This window comes from Triticum aestivum, chromosome 7A (genome assembly GCF_018294505.1).
Source record: "Triticum aestivum cultivar Chinese Spring chromosome 7A, IWGSC CS RefSeq v2.1, whole genome shotgun sequence".
Lineage (NCBI taxonomy): Eukaryota > Viridiplantae > Streptophyta > Magnoliopsida > Poales > Poaceae > Triticum > Triticum aestivum.
The window spans coordinates 153,366,704-153,387,622 of NC_057812.1; the positions used below are offsets into that span (position 1 = coordinate 153,366,704).

Here is a 20,919-nt window from a genome sequence, read left to right on the forward strand (position 1 = left end):
AAAAGTGCCCCTGCCTAAGTTCCGCCTCGAGATAGCGGCGCTCCATCCCTAAAGTCCTTCTTTTATTTTTTTTAGGTCAAAGTGACTTAAATACCAGAAGACGGGCACCAGAGGTGGGCCGAGGAGGGCACAACCCACCGGAAATCCTATAATAAATGCAGTAATAACGCGAGCACCAGGATTTGAACTCTAGTGTGCTAAGGATACCACTGTCTTCCTAACCATCCAACCATAGATTGCTTCGCGTTAGGTTGATGGTCTGGGCTCCTAACACGATGACCAATGCTTGTGCTACCATGACGTACAACTATTTTTTTTCTTACACTGTTAATTGATTATTACGGAGAACTAACTAGCTGGATGATGAAGTGGGCGGGCAGGAATCGACGTTAATTTGACTATGCGCATGCAACTTGCTTGGTCGGTCGACGACCGTCTTGAAGTTAGTAACAACTGCCATCATCTTGGACTGTGATTGCCATTTATGATGCCTGGATCTTCATAATTAACTGAGCAAAATCTAATTTTCGCTTGATTTTTTAATTAACTGAGTAATTTTTTTATTTTTAATTAATGCAGGATAACTGCCATCTCGAAAAACAAACAAGCAAGCATTGTTTAAAGTAAAATGAGCGACAAACTAAAAGCTCAGAATCAAAGTCAAGCAAGCGTTGTGTAAAGTAAATGAGCTACAAGCTAAGAGCTCAGAATCGAAGTCGGCACTGGCAAATATATATTACATGTACGCACGTGTCTTGGGCTGTTGCAATGCATGAAGTAGCTAGACCTCCATGGATTAATTAACGGTTGTGTTAAAGCATATCTAGATGTGTCATAAGTATTGCATATCTAAGTCCTATATTATTGATTTTACGTCGAGTTCGTGTGAATATTTTTTTTTCTTTTTTTATGCTTAATTCACTTATTTAGATGTGCAATAAGTAAAGTACATATAGATATGTCCTAGACACACACATTAATTAATTCAAGTCGTCAACCTTACCTATACTGCGCGGTTCCCCTTTTCCAGTTTTTTTTTAAAGAGCACTTTCCTGTCCGGCCTGCTAAGTGCTAAGCCATGCATGCACGCGGGTCCAAAGACTTCACGCAGCCCAAGACAAGGTACATGGTGCAGCCTGGTCCAGTTTCACGGACGTGAGGAGATGGACTCCGGGACAGCTCGCACGCCTACACATCTGTCTGCCTTAGAAAATAGTCGTCAAAATCTAGGATTCAGATTTTAGGTTTTATTGTATTGTCTAGCCATCGCTATAATTTGCATCTACAAGACATGTATGACTATTGCCTTGTCAGATCACGGTGGAACTCTAACTTTTCATCTAATTTGTGTACTCAATTTATCATTCGCAATTTCAGTTGTAATTCATCTTTGTTCTTGCTGGTTCTTTGGTTGCTTGCAGGAACTCGAACCTCGTTGTTCAGGTTGATCGTGCCTACGGCAAGGTCAATAACCACCGAAGATTGGTTTAGTGATTGTCGAGGCATATCGTCGGATACGGTATAGCCGGATCGTCAAGGTCAAAATCCACCAAATCGATAGTTATCCCCATTCTTACCGAAATATCGAGCCGCCGTCACATTAAATGGTATCCCTTTTCAGGTTCATGCATGGGAGATTTACAGTTTTATTAGATTAGTTATTTGCTGTCCTATAACCCACAAAAAGCCAAAAAATATATTAGTTCATCCTTTACACCTATCTTAGTCTTTAGCAATTTTTGCATCTACTATTTGCTTTGTTGAATTTTTGGTTGCATCCATCCAGGTATTAGTGCTGGTTTAGATTGGTTCGGAAGAAATTATCTACTAGATCGATCTTCTTTTGTCCACCATATTTTCCTCTGTCGTGCTCGTCCAAAGGAAAAAACAAAGAGAGATTGCGATCGGTTGTTTCCAATTTGTGTTGACTCTGAACGCCTTTATTTTCCTTTGATACAATATTTATCAGGCGCTGATTCGATTGCTTTGTATATTACCGCATGCAGGGGTACGCAAACACCCAGAGTCCCAGACACATGGTCAACTGTGTCTGTCACCACGCGCGCCGCATCCTTCGTCGTGCAAGACCCTGGACATACAGGGGACACCTTATCTGGCCCTCAGCGCCGCTTCGCCATAGGCAAGACGCGAGCCGCAAGACACCTAGCGCTGTCTGTCTGCCTCTACGCGTGCCACACATACCAATTTCCGCCAGCTATCCTATGCACTAGTACTATTACTCCCTCCGTTTTTTAGTCTGCATATAAGATTTAGTCAAAATTAAACCTTGTTAACTTTGACTAAGTTTATAGAAAAAATATCAAGATTCACAATATGAAATCAATATTGTTAGATGTATTATGAAATTAATTTTTATACCATATAGCTTTAGTGTTTTAGATGTTGATTTCTTTTATAAAGTTGGTCAAATTTCACAAAATTTGACTTTAATCAAATTTTATATGTAAACTAAAAAGAAATGGAGGGAATACTAGTTCATCACAACAACGAGCACTTCTAGTACTAGCTAATCTCAACACCAAATTACTTCAAGCTAGCTTTCGTAGCATCTTGTGTCCAGTAGCTTTGCTTTGTTTTTCTTTTTTCCCCTGTGACTTGAATTGTGTCCGTGACTTCTGCTAGCAACCGGCCTTAAAAATAAAAGAGGAGCAAAAAAAGTTTTTGCAAAAGTTCAGGCCGGCTAGAAACTGAAACTTGCCATCCGAAAATCAAGTTGCCGTCCTTGATAACTAAAGTTGCCATCCTCACGTCACTAAACTTGTCATAAAGAAATTCAGAGTTGCCATGTGTTTTTACCACACGTGTGGCACTTATCATGATTCTATTTAAAAAAAGTCTAAAACAAACCTTGAACTTGTAAATGAAAACTAAATCAACCCATAAACTTGTAATCCTAGAAATCAGCACACCGTACTTTTTAATCTCGGTCTATTTTAAACCTTGAAGGCATTCCCAAACAGGGATTGTTGATGTGGTAAAAGAAATCCGGAATTGTCGGCTGCCTACACAATTGGGCCGGCCCATCAGGCGCGAAGTGACGATTTTTTTAATTTCCATAAGGTGTGACGTCAAAATAGAAGCACTTGAGACTTGACATTGCAGATCTCCACTTGCTACCCACCAGAATTTATGGAAGTTGCTGAAATAAATAGAAGCACAAACATATTTAATCACAGACAGCAACCTACAGAATTGAAAACATTTTTTAAGAGCAAACAAAATTTCAAAATATAAATAATATTTTTGAAATCCCCAAACATTTTCCAAAGTGCGAACACTTTATGAAGTTCCGAAAACTTTTGAAAAAAAGAATATGCTTTTGAAACACAATCAGTTTTTAAAAAGCGAACACTCTTTGAAACATAAACATTTTTAAAAAATGGGAAACAGTTTTTGAATCCGGAACAAAGTTTGCACAAGCTTTCAAAGGAATATTTTTTTTCAAAATTTTGTTCATAAATTTAAGAAATGTTCACGCATTTCATAAATTGTTCAGAAGTTAAAATAATGTTCATGTTTTCTATTTTTGCTCGCAATTTGAAAAAAGCTTCATGTTTAAAAAATGATTGAAATTTTCAAGTTGTGTTTACATTTTTAAAAACTGTCCGTGATTTGAAAAGTTGTTCACATTTGCCAAAAGATATTCGGAATTTCAAAAGTTGTTCACATGTTTCAAAAAATGTTTACATATATGAATGCTCCTGTCTGTTCTTGTTGAAGTCGTGCTATCTATCGTCATGAACAGCGTTCAGGGCAAGTGGCTAGCTGCGGTCGCTCTTAGTGCGGTCACTCTGGGTTAGCGCCTTTATTTTGTCACCCAATTATTTTCCATCGCGAGTTGTAGAAGACAAGTGACTTTGTGCAGTTTAAAAATGTTTATTGTCATTACAAAAATATTTTTAGATGATTATCATTTCGAAAATAAAAACAAAAAAAGAAAAAGGGAAATAATAGGAAAGAAAAAAGAAAAGAAAAATTAGAGCAGCACACACGATTGCGGTAATGGGCCGACCTGATTTCGTCCTATTGTCCAGCCAGCCGGTCAACAATCTTAGGGTTTGACTTGCCACATCAATGAATCCCAGCTAAACGCCCTTAAAGTTTAAAATAGACCGATATCAGAAAGTTCGGTGTGCTGATTTTCGAGATTACAAGTTTAGGGTTTGTTTTGGACTTTTTTTCATTCTATTTTTGTTACTCCCTCCGTAAATTAATATAGTTGATCTAAACGCTCTTATATTAATTTACAAAGAGAGTACAAAAGAAGTACTAACAGTCAATTGCATAGTCATCGGTATCAAGTAGTATTTCTTGGTTTGTGCAAGCTCTCAGATTGTTGGCGTTGACTCCTTGTTTTGTAACCATATAATTTGGCGCTCAAACTCCGATATATACGGTATGTCCTCACCAGTACTAGCTAGATTCCAATCTCTACATGCATTCGCTCCATATAGATCTTATATACATACACATCCCGGCCGGTACCAATCTAGCTAGAAGTACAAGGCTTCATATCGTTCTTCTCGACAAATGGGAGGAATGCAAGTAGTAACGACTCATAGCCATTGTTCCTTCCTCAAGAACTTCCTCGCTGGTGCTGTGTTCACCTTGTCTCTCGTTTACATCCTCCTCCACTCCACTCCATCTTCTTTGCTCTCATATACCAATCCTGTTGGTGCATTTCAAGCACATCGCACAAGCACAATTAGCCCTCCTCTCCCACCTCCTCCTCAAGGTATATAAGCAACTCGATCGTCGATCGTACACGCATAGAGATATATACATGTCTCACTGTATAGTATATATATAGAAAATGGCTTGATTGCATGCTACCTATGCTGACCTCCATTTTTTGTCTCGCAGCTTGGCAGCAATGCGACTATACCACCGGGAAGTGGGTGTGGGATGGCAGCGTGAGCGGCCGGCGGTACGACAGCGAAAACTGCGACATGGTGAGCGCGGAGAAGTGCGTCGTCAACGGCAAGCCGGACAACGGGTACCTGAACTGGCGGTGGCAGCCGGCGGGGTGTAACCTCTCGGCGCTGGACCCGGCTGAGTTCCTCCGGGCAGTCCGGGGCAAGCTCCTGGGTTTCGTCGGCGACTCCACGGCGCGCAACCAGGCCGAGTCCCTCGTCTGCTTCCTCTCCACGGTGTCGCGGCCCGAGACGACGCACCAGTACGAGGATCATCCGATGTCCCACAAATTCTGGCGGTGGGTCTTCCCGGCGCCGCACAACGTCAGCGTCTCCACGTACTGGTCGCCGTTCCTGGTGCGTGCCGAGGGCAGGTCGGTGGACTACGCCATGACGCACGACACGCTGTTCCTGGACGCGCTCACCGAGCCGTGGACGGCGGACGTGGAGGCGATGGACGTGATGGTGATCTCGGCGGGGCACTGGTTCAACCACCAGGCCGTCTACTACGACAAGGGGCAGATAGCCGGCGTGTTTGCCCGTCCGGACGTGAACGAGACCGACATCGCCGGCGGCTACATCGGCGCGTACCGCAAGGTGATCCGGAGGGTGCTTGAGTACGTCCACGAAAAGTCGAGCGGCGACAAGCAGAAGCTGGTGGTGGTGTCAACCATGGCACCGGCGCACTTCGACGCCAAGTACGCGTCGAACCACCGGGATGCGTGCTCGCGGCCTAATCCGTATGATGAGGGAGAGGTGCCCGAGGATGGGGGCACGGCCGAGATGAGGAAGGCCGTGCTGGAGGAAGCGGCGGCGGCGGCGGCGGCGGCAAAAAGGCAGCGACGGGGGCTGCGGTTCGACGTGCTGGACGTGACGAGGCTGGCGTCCATGCGGCCCGATGGGCACCCAGGCGCCTACATCGTCAAGGACAGGTACGGTGCCGGAAAGCCCGTGCCGGAGACGGTGTTCAACGACTGCCTGCACTGGTGCGCGCCGGGGCCGGTGGACACCTTCAACGACATACTGGTGCACATTCTGGCCGCAAGCGGCTGAAGCCATTGTTCGGAGTAGTATGCACGATGAGGTACTTGTGCCCATCGACTCATCGTGCATTCGCCACCCACCCCGTGCTTGCGCGCGCGACCGCGAGGCCGACGGCCACGTATGCTTTTTCTTAGGAGACGTCTAAATGTCTTGTCACATACTTGAATTTATTTATTTTTGGCATCAGTCACTTCTTTACTTGTCCGTCAGTTCCATATCCAACCGTTGACACGTCATCTTCCTCCTACCAACTTTTGACATCAAATTTTGGCACGGGCAAGAACTTAATTAACATGGCCTCAAATGGAAAAAATCTCAACATGAAAAAGTTCCGTATTGTCTCAATGAGAAACTTTAATATTTGGATCATCACCATCCGATCTCATCTAAACGGCCGAAACTGTGCTCGAATTACTAAGATTTCATATTCATGTGTTGTTCGGTCAATTAAGCATCCAAAACAACCTCATATGAAAATAATATTCTACAAGGATTGACTTCGCCTTGTCAAAATGGTCGATTTTCATATAAAAGTTGTCTCAATCCGAAGTCGTATGCAAAAATTAGAGCCATCGAAGCACGGCCCTACCATGAGGAACAAAGTGGTGCGCCTAATCAGACACACATATAGTTGATGTCTAACGGGTAGCGCCACTGATGGCCTGTTTTACACGAGCGTTTGAGCCCTGAAGATGGCCTCAAATCGAAAAAAAAATTGAACATGAAAGTTGCTCACCTTGTCAAAACGGTTAAATTTGCTTTTGGGCTCATCTTCATCCGAGGTCATTTGTAGACCGCAAGACCGAAAAACCGAATTGTTGTCTCAGACTTACCTAAATCCTATTCGGTTAATTTTGAAAAGATTTGGACGGGATTTAAAATCATTTTCTTGTACGGGAAGTCCAGCCGCCTCATAAATAGATGAGAGGTGACAATCGATTGAACAACACACAATTGAACAATCATCTACCACTTCTACATTTGCTTCTATCTTCTCTCTTGTTTTCTTCTTCCTCGTTCTGCAAGATTGGAGGGCAGCGAACCTCGAGGCGCTATGGGCGAGCGAATCGACCTAAGGCAGCCCATAGCCGCCGCGTGCCCTAACGAGTTCCCTCCTGGGGGTGTGCGGTTTCGGGTCCTCAAAAGTACCCGCCGGATTACTTGCATACCGCGCTTCCGGATGGGTCTCCTTCGACGTGAGTGGTGGTGCATCACCCTCAACGTTGGAGGTACACAGTTACTTGTTCATGTGCAAACACACTTTTTGGTGACTCTGTTGGGATCGAAGCTTTGAATGGTCTCCGACCCGTTCCTGCTACAAGGAGAGCGTCATCAAGCGGCTGCGATTTACAGCGGTAACATGTACCATAAATCTCCTTACGCACATGTAAACAATCATTATGTTGGTGTCACTAGATCTTCCAATGGACATGTCATGTCGGCTAGCCCTAGCGAGCAATGGCTGACTAGTTATTCTGTTGGAGGAGCTTGGAATTTACATAATCGCGACATGCAATTTAGGGATCCGAACTTTCATGCATCGGCGACACCTTTCAATATGCCGATGAACAACATGGTGAGTTCGAGTGACCAATATAGGACACCTCATGTACATGAGGGTGTCTCACAATTTGATCCGTCGGCAGTCGGCTTGCAATATGTGGGTTCAACCCCAAACATGCCGGTCTGATTGGGGAATCGGCCATGCTTCCATTAGCTATTTGGTCGGTTATCCTCAGTCATCATATACTACACCTCATGAGATTAATTGTTTAACGACATATGCAACTAATAATATTCATAACTTGGCCGGGGTGCTCACTCGTCTTATCACATCGGCAAGAAAGAAAGCTAAAGCGGCTCAGGGCAAAAGAGTTAGAGAAGAGGAACATGGCATGGGTTCCCATTGGAAGCCGTTGAGGTGAGAGGGATGTGCCAGCTCCTGTTTTGACGCCACCTGGAGTAAAGGAGGACAAGTGTGAAGCCGACAGACGGAGTCAGCGGTTTTCATCTCACTATAGGAGACTCCAAATGGTGCATCATCCATGTTCTTTAGCCGTTCCATCAAAGTCGGCGTCCCAGAACTTATCCCCAGTCAAAACATCTGAATTATTTTGGCTATTCACACTTTGGTGGACGGGTATGCTACTTCTTGAGCTTGCGTTGGTTTTTCTCTTGAAGAGGAAAGGGTGATGCAGCAAAGTAGAGATAAGTATTTTCCTCAGTTTTAAAACCAAGGTATCAATCCAGTAGGAGACAACGCACAAATCACCAATACCTGCACAAACAATCAAATAACTTGCACCCAACGCGATAAAGGGGTTGTCAATCCCTTCATGATCACTTGCAAAAGTGAGATCTGATAGAGATAGATGATAAAGTAAATATTTTTGGGTTTTTTGGTTTATAGATCGGAAAGTAAAAAATAGCAAAATAGTAGATCAAAAACTTATATGATGGAAAATAGACCCGGGGGCCATAGGTTTCACTAGAGGCTTCTCTCAAGATAGCAAATAATACAATGGATGAACAAATTACTGTCGAGCAATTGATAGAAAAGCAAGGTTATGACGATATCTAAGGCAATGATTATTAAATATAGGCATCACGTCTGTGTCAAGTAGACCGACTCCTGCCTACATCTACTACTATTTCTCCACACATCGACCAACTCCTGCCTGCATATACAATATTAAGTTCATGAAGAACAGAGTAACGCATTAAGTAAGATGACATGTTGTAGAGGAATAAACTCAAGCAATATGATGTAAACTTTATCTTTTTATCCTCGATGGCAACAATACAATACGTGCCTCACTGCGCCTACTGTCACTGGGAAAGGACACTGCAAGATTGAACCCAAAGCTAAGCACTTCTCCCATTGCAAGAAAAACCAATCTAGTTGGCCAAACCAAACCGATAGTTCGAAGAGAATTACAAAGATATCAAATCATGCATATAAGAATTCAGAGAAGATTCAAATAATATTCATAGATAAGCTGATCATAAATCCGCAATTCATCGAATCTCGACAAACACACCGCAAAATAAGATTACATCGGATGGATCTCCAAGAACATCGAGGAGAACATGGTATTGAGAATCAAAGAGAGAGAAGAAGCCATCTAGCTACTAGATATGGACCCGTAGTTCTGAGGTAAAATACTCACGCTTCATCGGAAGGGCAATATAGTTGATGTAGAAGCCCTTCGTGATCGAATCCCCCTCCTGCTGGGTGCCAGAAAAGGTCCCAAGATGGGATCTCACGGATACAGAAGGTTGCAGCGGTGGAAAAGTGTTTTCGTAGATGCTTTTGGAGGTTTGGAATATACGTGAATATATAGGACGAATAATTAGGTTAGGAGGTGTTGGAGTAGGCCACAAGGCAAGGGCGCCCCCCTAGGGCGCGCCCCTGTGGCTTGTTGTCTAATCCAATGTCTTCTGACTTGGAGTCCAAGTCCAACATGTGTCTTGTAGTCCAACAAAAATCATCGCGAAGTTTTCGTTTCGTTTGGTATTCCTTTTCTGCGAAGCTCAAAAACAAGGAAAAACAGAAACTGGCACTGGTCTCTAGGTTAATAGGTTAGTCCCAAAAATAATATAAAATAGCATATTAATGCATATAAAACATCCAAAACAGATAATATAATAGCATGGAACAATCAAAAATTATAGATACGTTTGAGACGTATCGAGCATCCCCAAGCTTAATTCCTGCTCGCCCTCGAGTAGGTAAATGATAAAAATAGAATTTTTGATGTGGAATGCTAACTAACATATTTATCCATGTAATTTTTCTTTATTGTGGCATGAATATTCAGATCCATAAGATTCAAAACAAAAGTTTAATATTGACATATAAACAATAATACTTCAAGCATACTAACAAGGAAATTATGTCTTCTCAAAATAACATGGTCAAAGAAAGTTTATCCCTACAAAATCATATAGTCTAGTTATGCTCCATCTTCATCACACAAAATATTCAAATCATGCACAACCACGATGACAAGCCAAGCAATTGTTTCATACTTTTGATGTTCTCAAACTTTTCAACTTTCATGCAATACATGAGCGTGAGCCATGGACATAGCACTATATGTGGAATAGAATATGGTGGTTGTGGAGAAGACAAAAGGAAGGAGATAGTCTCACGTCTACTAGGCGTATCAACGGGCTATGGAGATGCCCATCAATATATATATCAATATGAGTGAGTAGGGATTGCCATATGCAACGGATGCACTAGAGATATAAGTGTATGAAAGCTCAAAAAGAAACTAAGTGGGTGCTACTTCTTGAGCTTGCGTTGGTTTTTCCCTTGAAGAGGAAAGGGTGATGCAGCAAAGTAGAGATAAGTATTTACCTCAGTTTGAGAACCAAGGTATCAATCTAGTAGGAGACAACACACAAGTCATCGAATACCTGCACAAACAATCAAACAACTTGCACCCAACGCGATAAAGGGGTTGTCAATCCCTTCACGGTTACTTGCAAAAGTGAGATCTGATAGAGATAGATAAATGGTAAAGTAAATATTTTGGATATTTTTGGTTTATAGATCGAAAAGTAAAAAGATTGCAAAATAGTAAATCGGAAACTAAAATTATAGATCGGAAACTTATATGATGGAAAATAGAAACTTATATGATGGAAAATAGACCCAGGGGCCATAGGTTTCACTAGAGGCTTCTCTCAAGAGAGCAAATAATATGGTGGGTGAACAAATTACTGCCGAGCAATTGATAGAAAAGCGCAAAGTTATGACGATATCTAAGGCAATGATCATGAATATAGGCATCACGTTCGTGTCAAGTAGATCAGAACGATTCTGCATCTACTACTATTACTCCACACATCGACTGCTATCTAGCATGCATCTAGAGTATTAAGTTCATAAAGAATGGAGTAATGCATTAAGTAAGATGACATGATGTACAGGAATTAAATCAAGCGATATGATGAAAACCCCATCTTTTTATCCTCGATGGCAACAATACAATGCGTGCCTTGCTGCCCCTACTGTCACTGGGAAAGGACGCCGCAAGATTGAACCCAAAGCTGAGCACTTATCCCATTTCAAGAAAAATCAATCTAGTTGGCCAAACCACACCGATAGTTCGAAGAGAATTACAAAGATATCAAATCATTCATAAAAGAATTCAGAGGAGATTCAAATAATATTCATACATAAGCTGATCATAAATCCACAATTCATCGGATCTCGGCAAACACACCGCAAAAGAGTATTACATGGAACAGATCTCCAAGAACAACGAGGAGAACATGGTATTGAGAATCAAAGAGAGAATAAGCCATCTAGTTACTAGCTATGGACCCGTAGGTCTGAGGTAAACTACTCACGCTTCATCGGAATGGCAATAGAGTTGATGTAGAAGCCCTCCGTGATCGAATCCCCCTCCGGCAGGGTGCCGAAAAAGGTCCCTAGATGGGATCTCATGGGTATACAAGGCTGCGACGGTGGAAAAGTGTTTTCGTGGATGCCTCTACTGCTTTGGAGATATATGGGTATATATAGGCGAAAGAATTAGGTCGGGAGGTGCACGAGGGGCCCACAAGGGTGGGGGCCGTGCCCTACCCCCTAGGCGCGCCCTCGTCGTTGTGGCCTCCTCGTGGCTCCTCCAACTTCATCTCCAAGTCTCATGGTTGTCTTCTGGTCCAAGAAAAATTATCGCGAATGTTTTATTCTGTTTGGACTCCGTTTCGTATTCCTTTTCTACGAAACTCAAAAACAGGGAAAAACAGGAACTGGCACTGGGCTCTAGGTTAATAAATTAGTCCCAAAAATAATATAAAATAGTATACCCATTAGAGGAAGGAAAAGGTCCCATGTAATCAAATCCCCAAACATCAAATGGTTCAACATCAAGTGAATAGATCATAGGCATTTCTTGACGCTTCCCGATATTACCTATTCTTTGACATTCATCACAAGATAAGACGAACTTACGGGCATCCTTGAAGAGAGTAGGCCAATAAAATCCAGATTGCGATACCTTGTGAGCATTTCTATCTCCAACATGATGCTCCATAAGCTTCGGAGTGACATTTCTGTAGGATTTGTCCTCGTTCATGCTCAGGTACCCAACGTCTAATAATACAATGTACTCCTTCTTTATAAAGATGTGGGTCATCCCAAAAGTAATGCCTTAAATCATAGAAGATTTTTTTATTTTGTTGGTATGTAAAGCTAGGTGGTAAATATTTAGCAACAATGTAATTAGCGTAGTCAGCATACCAAGGAGTACTATGAGCAACATTTATTGCAGCTAACTGCTCATCAGGAAAACTATCATCAATAGGCGTGGGTCATCAGGCACATTTTCAAGCCTACACAAGTTATCAGCTACGGGGTTCTCAACTCCTTTTCTATCAATGATATGTAAATCAAATTCTTGTAACAAGAGAACCTATCGAATAAGTCTAGGTTTAGCATCTTACTTTTCCATAAGATATTTAATAGCAGCATGGTCTGTGTGAACAGTTACTTTGGAATCAACAATATAAGGTCTAAATTTATCACAAGCAAACATCACTACTAAGAATTCCTTTTCAATAGTAGCATAGTTTCGTTGAGCACCGTCTAGAGTTTTACTAGCATAATGAATAACATTCAGTTTCTTATCAACTCTTTGTCCTAGAACATCACCAATAACATAATCACTAGCATCACACATAATTTCAAAAGGAAAGTTCTAATCAGGTGGTTGAACAATAGGTGCAGAAATTAAGGCTTCCTTGATGTTTCAAAGGCTTCTAAACAATCATCATAAAAACAAAGGGAATATCCTTTTGCAAAAGATTCGTGAGAGGCATAATTTTTTTATAAAAGTCTTTGATAAATCTCCTATAGAAACCAGCATGACCTACGAAACTATGAATACCTCTTATATCTTTAGGACATGGCATTTTCTCAATTGCATCAATATTAGCTTTGTCCACTTCAATACCTCTTTCAGAAATTTTATGACCTAAGACAATGCCTTCATTAACCATAAAGTGGCATTTCTCCCAATTCAAGACAAGATTTGTTTGTTCACATCTCTACATAGCTCGATCAAGATTGCTTAAACAATCATCAAAAGACTTCCCATAAACAGAGAAGTCATCCATGAAAACCTCAACAATCTTTTCACAAAAGTCAGAGAATATAGCAGTCATACATCTTTGAAAGGTAGGAGGTGCATTACATAAACCGAAAGGCATACGTCTATAAGCATAAGTTCCCAAGGGCAAGTAAAAGTGGTCTTTTCTTGATGAGGTTGAGAAACAGGTATTTGTGAAAAGCCAGAATATCCATCAAGGAAGCAAACGTGTGTGTGCTTAGATAATCTTTCAAGCATTTGATCAATAAAAGGTAGAGCGTAATGATCTTTTCTAGCTGCTTTGTTTAATTTTCTAAAATCAATTACCATTCTATAAGCTGTAACAATTCTTTGTGGAATAAGTTCATTCTTATCATTAGGAACAACAGTTATACCTCCTTTCTTAGGGACACAATGAACATGACTTACCCATCTAATATCAGCTATGGGATAGATTATACCTGCTTCCAGAATTTTAGTATTTTCGTTCTTACCACTTCTTTCATCTTCAAGTTTAACCGACGTTGGTGATCAACAACAGGTTTAGCATCAAGTTCCATATTAATTTTGTGCTGACATAGAGTGAGACTAATGCCCTTTAAATCATCGAGAGTATATCCAATAGCAGCTCGATGCTTCCTTAGAACTTTCAATAATCTTTCTTCTTCATGTTCTGAAAGGTTAGCACTAATAATAACAAGATATATCTTCTTTTCATCATAGGCATATTTCAAAGTGTTTGGGAATTGTTTTAATTCAAACACATGATCACCCTTATGTGGAGGAGGTCCTCCTAGAGTTTCAATAAGCAAATTGTGTTTAAGTAGAGGACGTTGTTCAAAGAAAATTTTATCTATTTCATTTCTTTCATGCATATGAAAATCATTTTCATGGTCTAGCAAATATTGTTCTAAAGGATCAGTAGATGGTACAGCAATAGAAGCAAGACGAATTAATTCATCCTTACTAGGCAATTATTTTTCATGAAGCTTTCTACTAAACTTGGAAAATTAAAATCATGAGACTCATCACCAAAACTAACACCAACAGTTTATTTCTCATAGTCTATCTTAGCATTAACGGTGTTCAAGAAAGGTCTACCAAAGATAATGGGACAAAAATCATCTTGTGGGGAACCAGGAACAAGAAAATCAGTAGGGTGTTTATTTTCCCACACAAGACTTCAACATCCTAACAATCCCAATTGGTGAAATAGTGTCTCTATTAGGAAGTTTAATAGTAACATCTATGTCTTCTATCTCTGTGGGTGCTATGTCATTCATAATTTCTTGATATAAGGTGTAAGTAATAGCACTCACACTAGCACCTATGTCACATAAACCATGATAAGAGTGATCTCCTATTTTAACTGAGATAACGAGCATGCCAACAATAGGTCTATGTTTATCCTTTTTATCAGGTTTGGCTATTCTAGCAGCTTCTTCACAGAAGTAAATAACATGCCCATCCATATCTTCTTCCAAGAGATTTTTAGCCATAGCAATACTAGGTTCCACTTTGATTTGTTCATCAGGTTTAGGTGTTATAATATAGCTTTTTTTAACCACAGTTGAAACTTTAGCTTGTTCCTTTATCCTAACAGGGAAAGGTGGTTTCTCAATATTAGCAGAAGGAACAACTGGATCAACATTCTAAAGTATAGTTTCTTATTTAACTAGTACCGGTTCATTAATTTCTTCTTTAATAGGTGGGTGATATTTAAACCACTTCTCTTTAGGGAGATCAACATGAGTAGCAAATGATTCACAAAAGGAGGCTACTCTCTCAGAGTCAAGTCCATATTTAGTGCTAAACTTTTGAAAAGCATCGGTATCCATAAAAGATTTAACACAATCATACTTAAATTTAATACCTGACTCTTTACCTTTGTCGAGTTCCCAATCTTTAGAGTTGCGTTTAATTCATTCCAAAATATCCCACCGGAATTCAATAGTCTTCTTCATAAAAGAACCAACACAAGAAGTATCAAGCATGGTTTGATCATTACGAGAAAGTCGAGCATAAAAGTTCTGGATAATAATTTCTCTTGAGAGCTCATGATTGGGGCATGAATATAACATTGACTTAAGCCTCCCCAAGCTAGAGCGATACTTTCTCCTTCACGAGGCCAAAAATTATATATATAAAATTCTGATCACGATGAACTAGATGCAAGTGCTGAAATTGTAAGTAACAAAGTAGTTTGATAGTAAGGTAATTTGTAATGAACAAGTAACGATAGTAGTAACAAAAGTGCAGCAAGGTAGCCCAATCCTTTTGAGGCAAAGGACGGTCCAAAACAGTTTCTTATGATAAGCAAAGCATTTTTGAGGGTACATGGGATTCTCATCTAGTCACTTTCATCATGTTGGCTTAATTCGTGTTCGGTACATTGATAATTTGATATGTGGGTGGACCGATGCTTAGGTGTTGTTCTTAATTGAACAAACCTCCTACTTATGATTAACCCTCCCGCAAGCATCCGCAACTACGAGAAAAGTATTAAGAATAAATTCTAACCATAGCATTAAACTTTTGGATCCAATTGGTCCCTTACGAATAGTGCATAAACTAGAGTTTAAGCTTCTATTACTCTTGCAACCCATCATCTAATTGCTACTCCACAATGCATTCCCTTAGGCCCAAATATGGTGAAGTTTCATGTAGTCGACGTTCACATGAAACCACGAAGGGAATCACAACGTACATACTATGAAAGTATCGAACACATATCAAGTTCACATGATTACTTGCAACATGATTTCTCCCGTGACATCAAGAACAAAAGTAACTACTCACAAATGATAATCATGCTCAAGATCAGAGGGGTATTAAATAGCATATTGGATCTGAACATATATTCTTCCACCAAATAAACCATATAGTAATCAACTACAAGATGTAATCAACACTACTAGTCATCCACAAGCTCCAATCTATAGTTCCGGTAACAAGATTGAACACCAGAGATGAACTAGGGTTTGAGAGGTGATGTCGCTTGAAGCTACGTCGGCATTTCCCCAAAGAGGAAGGGATGATGCAGAACAGCGGCGGTAGGTATTTGCCTCAGATATGAAACCAATGTTATTGAACTAGTAGGAGAACCAAGCAACACAACTTAATCAGCCCCTGCACACAGATAACAAATCCTCGCAACTCGACGTGTTGAAAGGGTTGTCAATCCCTTTCGGGTAATGGTGCCAGAAATTGGCAAACAGACGTGAGAGAGTTGTAAATATTGATAGATCGAACGCCAAATAAAATAAATTGTAGCAAGGTATTTTTGGATTAATAGATTTGAAAATAAAGGCAAATAAAAATAGATCGCAAAGGCAAATAATATGAGAAAGAGACCCGAGGGCCGTAGGTTTCACTAGTGGCTTCTCTCAAGAAAAATAGCAAAGCGGTGGGTGAACAAATTACTGTTGGGAAATTGATAGAATTTCAAATAATTATGACAATATCCAGGCAATGATCATTATATAGGAATCACGTCCAAGATTAGTAGACTGACTCCTGCCTGCATCTACTACTATTACTCCACACATCGACCGCTATCCAGCATGCATCTAGTGTATTAAGTTCATGGAGAAATGGAGTAATGCAATAAGAACGATGACATGATGTAGACAAGATCTATCTATGTAGAGATAGACCCCATCATTTTATCCTTAGTAGCAATGATACTACGTGTCGGTTCCCCTTCTGTCACTGGGATCAAGTACTGTAAGATCGAACGCACTACAAAGCACCTCTTCCCATTGCAAGATAAATAGATCAAGTTGGCCAAACAAAACCCAAATATCGGAGAATAAATACGAGGCTATAAGAAATCATGCATAAAAGAGATCAAAAAAACTCAAATACTTTCATGGATATAAAAAGATAGATCTGATCATAAACTCGAAGTTCATCGGATCCCAACAAAAATACTGCAAAAGAGTGACATGATATGGATCTCTAATAAACCATTTTATTGAGAATCAAGAGAGAGAGAGAGATGAAGCCATCTGTCTACTAACTACGGACCTGAAGGTCTAGAAAGAACTACACACACATCATCATAGAGGCACCAGTGGAGGTGGTGAACCCCATCCGAGATGGTGTCTAGATTGGATCTGGTGGTTCTGGACTCTGCGGTGGCTGGATGAATATTTTGTCGACTCCCCTAGGGTTCTAAAAATATTGGGGTATTTATAGAGCAAAGAGGCGGTCCGGGGGCAATCGAGGTGGGCACAACGCACCAGGGCGCGCCTGGGCCTCCTGGCGCGCCCTGGTGGGTTGTCCCCTCCTCGGGACTCCCCAGGTGAAACCAAGGCCCAACATGTTCCTTCTGGTCCATAAAAAATCTCCGTAAAGTTTCATGGAATTTGGACCCTGTCTGATATCTATTTTCTGCGATGTAAAAAACACGGAAAAAACAGGAACTGGCACTTGGCACTATGTCAATAGGTTAGTACCAAAAAATGATATAAAAATGACTATAAGATGATTATAAAACATCCAAGATTGATAATATAATAGCATGGAGCAATGAAAAATTATAGATACGTGGGAGACGTATCAACATCCCCAAGCTTAACTCCTACTCGTCCTCGAGTAGGTAAGTGGTAAAAACAGAATTTTTGATGTGGAATGCTGCCTATCATGTCATATCATATTTCTTTCTTTATAGCATGGACATTTGGACTTTTATATTGTCCAAAGCAATAGTCTAGTTTTGACATGATAATTAGATACTCAAGCATATCAATAAGCAAGCATGTCTTTCAAAATATCAATGTTAAAATAAGTTATCCCTAGTCCATCATGCTCAAACATTGATCCATTCATGAAACATACTCGAATATTAGCTACACCCAATACTTAAGTACGATCATATTGCCTCCTAGATGGTGCTTTTATAAGAGAAGATGGAGACTCAAATTCAAAAATAAAAATTGCATAAAGTAAAAGAAAGGCCCTTCACAGAGGGAAGTAGGGATTTGTAGAGGTGCCAGAGCTCAAAGCGAAAAACTTAGAGATAAAAACATTTTGAGAGGTGTATCCATCCCACCAACGAAAACGACTTAGAGTTCCCAATACTTTCCATGCATAGATATATCATAGGCAGTTCCTAAACAGAAAATAAAGTTTATTGCTTTTTCCACCATAACTTTCACTTTCCATGGCTAGCCGTATCCACGGTTACCCTCCATACCAACACTTTCCAAGGAATTTATTATTTTACAACATAAAGTAAATTCAATTTTTTTTGCATTTCGGGACTGGGCATCCCTAATACCTTTGCCTTACTCTCGTGCAATGACAAGTGAATAAACACTCATATTGAGAATAATACATCTAGCATGGAAAATATTAGCCACCCCTCACCGCTCCGCGAGCGAAACGAACACACAAAAGAGAAGTTTACTTTCAAAATTAGAGATGGCACATGCAAATTTGCTTAGAACGGCAAAACAATACCGCATATAGGTAGATATAGTGGACTCATGTGGCAAAACTGGGTTAAAGGATTTTGGATGCACAAGTGGTGATCATACTTAGTGCAAAATGAAGGCTAGCAATAGATTGGGAAGCGACCAACTAAGAAACAGATAATCTCATAAGAAATCATTAAGCATAAATAACACCGAATAATGCACCACAAGTAGGATATAATTTCATTGCATGACTATTGACTTTCGTACTTGCATAGGGAGTCACAAACCTTAACACCAATATTCGTACTAAAGCATAATTACTCCTCAACATGACTCACATATCACATCATCATATCTCAAAACTATTACTAAGAATCAAGTTTATTTTGTCCAATGATCTTCATGAAAGTTTTTATTATATCCTTCTTGGATATCTATCACTTTGGGACTAATTTTCATGTATTGCTTTTGACAAGCTCCAACGAATATAAGTGAAGATCATGAGCATAATATAATTTTATTTCTATCAAATTAATTTCAGTGAAGCAAGAGAGAATTTCTTCAAAAATACTAAAGCACATAGTGCTCAAAAAGATATAAGTGAAGCACTAGAGCAAGTCCATTGCCCATAAAAAAATTAAGTGAAGCATAGAGAGCAATTCTAACAAGTCATGACATAATTTCGGCTCTCTCAAATAGGTGTGTCCAGCAAGGATTGATAACTTAAAACACAAAATAAAACAACCAAAGACGCATATCATACAAGACGCTCCAATCAAAACACATATCATGTGACGAACAAAAATATAGTTTCAAGTAAAATACCGATGATCGTTGGAAGAAAGCGGGGATGCCACTCGGGGGCATCCCCAAGCTTAGTTGGTAGCTCAATTTTGGATAATAGCTTGGCATGCCGGGCATCCCCAAGCTTAGGTTCTTCCATCCTTCCTTCATCCATCGTAAGATAACCCAAAACTTGAAAACTTCAATCACACAAAACTCAACAAAACTTTATTGAGATCCGTTAGTATAAGAATAATAAACCACTACTATAAGTAGTGTATTAAACCAATTCATATTTTGTTCTTGTCTTATATCTAATGTACTCCAACTTTTCTGTGGAAAAAACTCATCAAAAAAAACCATAGAGCCATCAAGAGTAAGCACACAACACAAAGAAAACAGAATGTGTCAAAATAGAACAGTCTGTAGAAATCTGACTATTTCGAATACTTCTGTAACTCCAACAATTCTGAAAAATTAGGAAGACATGAGAAATTTGTATATTGATCTACTGGAAGTGGAATGGGTATTTTATCGCTCTCTGGTAAAAAATGAAAATTAATTTCGTGAGCGTAAAAGTTTCTGTTTTTTCAGTAAGATCAAACAACTATCACTCAAGAAGATCCTAAAGGCTTTACTTGGCACAAACACTAATTAAAACATAAAAAACACAATTATAACAGTAGCATAATTGTGCTAACATGCAAAAATAGGAAGAAAAAAGCAAAAACAAAATTGATTCATTAGGTTGCCTCCCAACAAGCGCTATAGTTTTACGCCCTCGGCTAGGCATAAAGCTAGGATCTAAGTTTTGTCATCCTTGTCCAAATCTTCAATCAAACACTTAGGATCCTTCAGAGATTTAGCATAAAGATTATCAATAAAAATACTCCTAGGAATAAATTGAAAGATTTCATTCTTGCAAAAAGGTTCTCTTATCACTTCAACAAAATCCGGGTGAACACTAATCATCTTAAGATCTCCATTATTACTATTACTAGAAGTTGCACCCTTGTTCTTGGATCTACCCCTCCTTATGGGAGTTTTCGCGATAGGGTTAGCGGAAGCAAAAGCCGTGCTTAGATTACTAAAGATTTCTTCTAATTTATCAATCCGAGACAGACTTTCTTCTATTCGTTCATGGATTGAGGTACCCTTATCTTTTAACAACTTAAGTATATCTCCCACTTTTGACCCAATATTTATAGAAAAATTATGAATCTTTTTATCTATAATTTCCATATGATCTTCGGTGAGCATTTTCTTTTCAATATCATCCAATCTTTCCATAACATGCTCAAGAGTCAAAGTTGTTTCATTAATCATGAGAGGTGGTGATCCCACTAAATCTCCCATAGCATTGAAGGCATCAAGAGAAGGACACATCAAGAAATTTCCACCGGTAATCATATCAAGGACGAATCTATACCAAGTGGTGATGCGAAAATAAAAACAATGAAGAAGAACAACAGTAGATTGCTTACTTGTAGATCTATTATGAGCATTGCAAATCCTATACCAAGCATCTTTTAAATTATCTCCTCCCCTTTGTTTAAAGTTGAGAACCTTGTTCTCGGGAGTGCAAGCGATAGTGGAAGAACTATCCATAATAGCGGCAAACAAGGTTGC

At 39.9% G+C, this 20,919-nt stretch overlaps 1 protein-coding gene across 1 annotated transcript; it reads left to right on the forward strand.

The window, feature by feature from the left end:
* The first annotated feature begins 4,449 nt into the window (after window positions 1–4,449).
* On the forward strand, window positions 4,450–6,040 carry LOC123154971 (protein ALTERED XYLOGLUCAN 4). The gene is made up of 2 exons (XM_044573558.1): window positions 4,450–4,756; window positions 4,885–6,040. The coding sequence occupies exons 1-2, from the start codon at window positions 4,552–4,554 to the stop codon at window positions 5,985–5,987; spliced, it is 1,308 nt and encodes a 435-aa protein (XP_044429493.1). The 5' UTR covers window positions 4,450–4,551; the 3' UTR covers window positions 5,988–6,040.
* Window positions 6,041–20,919: the final 14,879 nt, after the last annotated feature.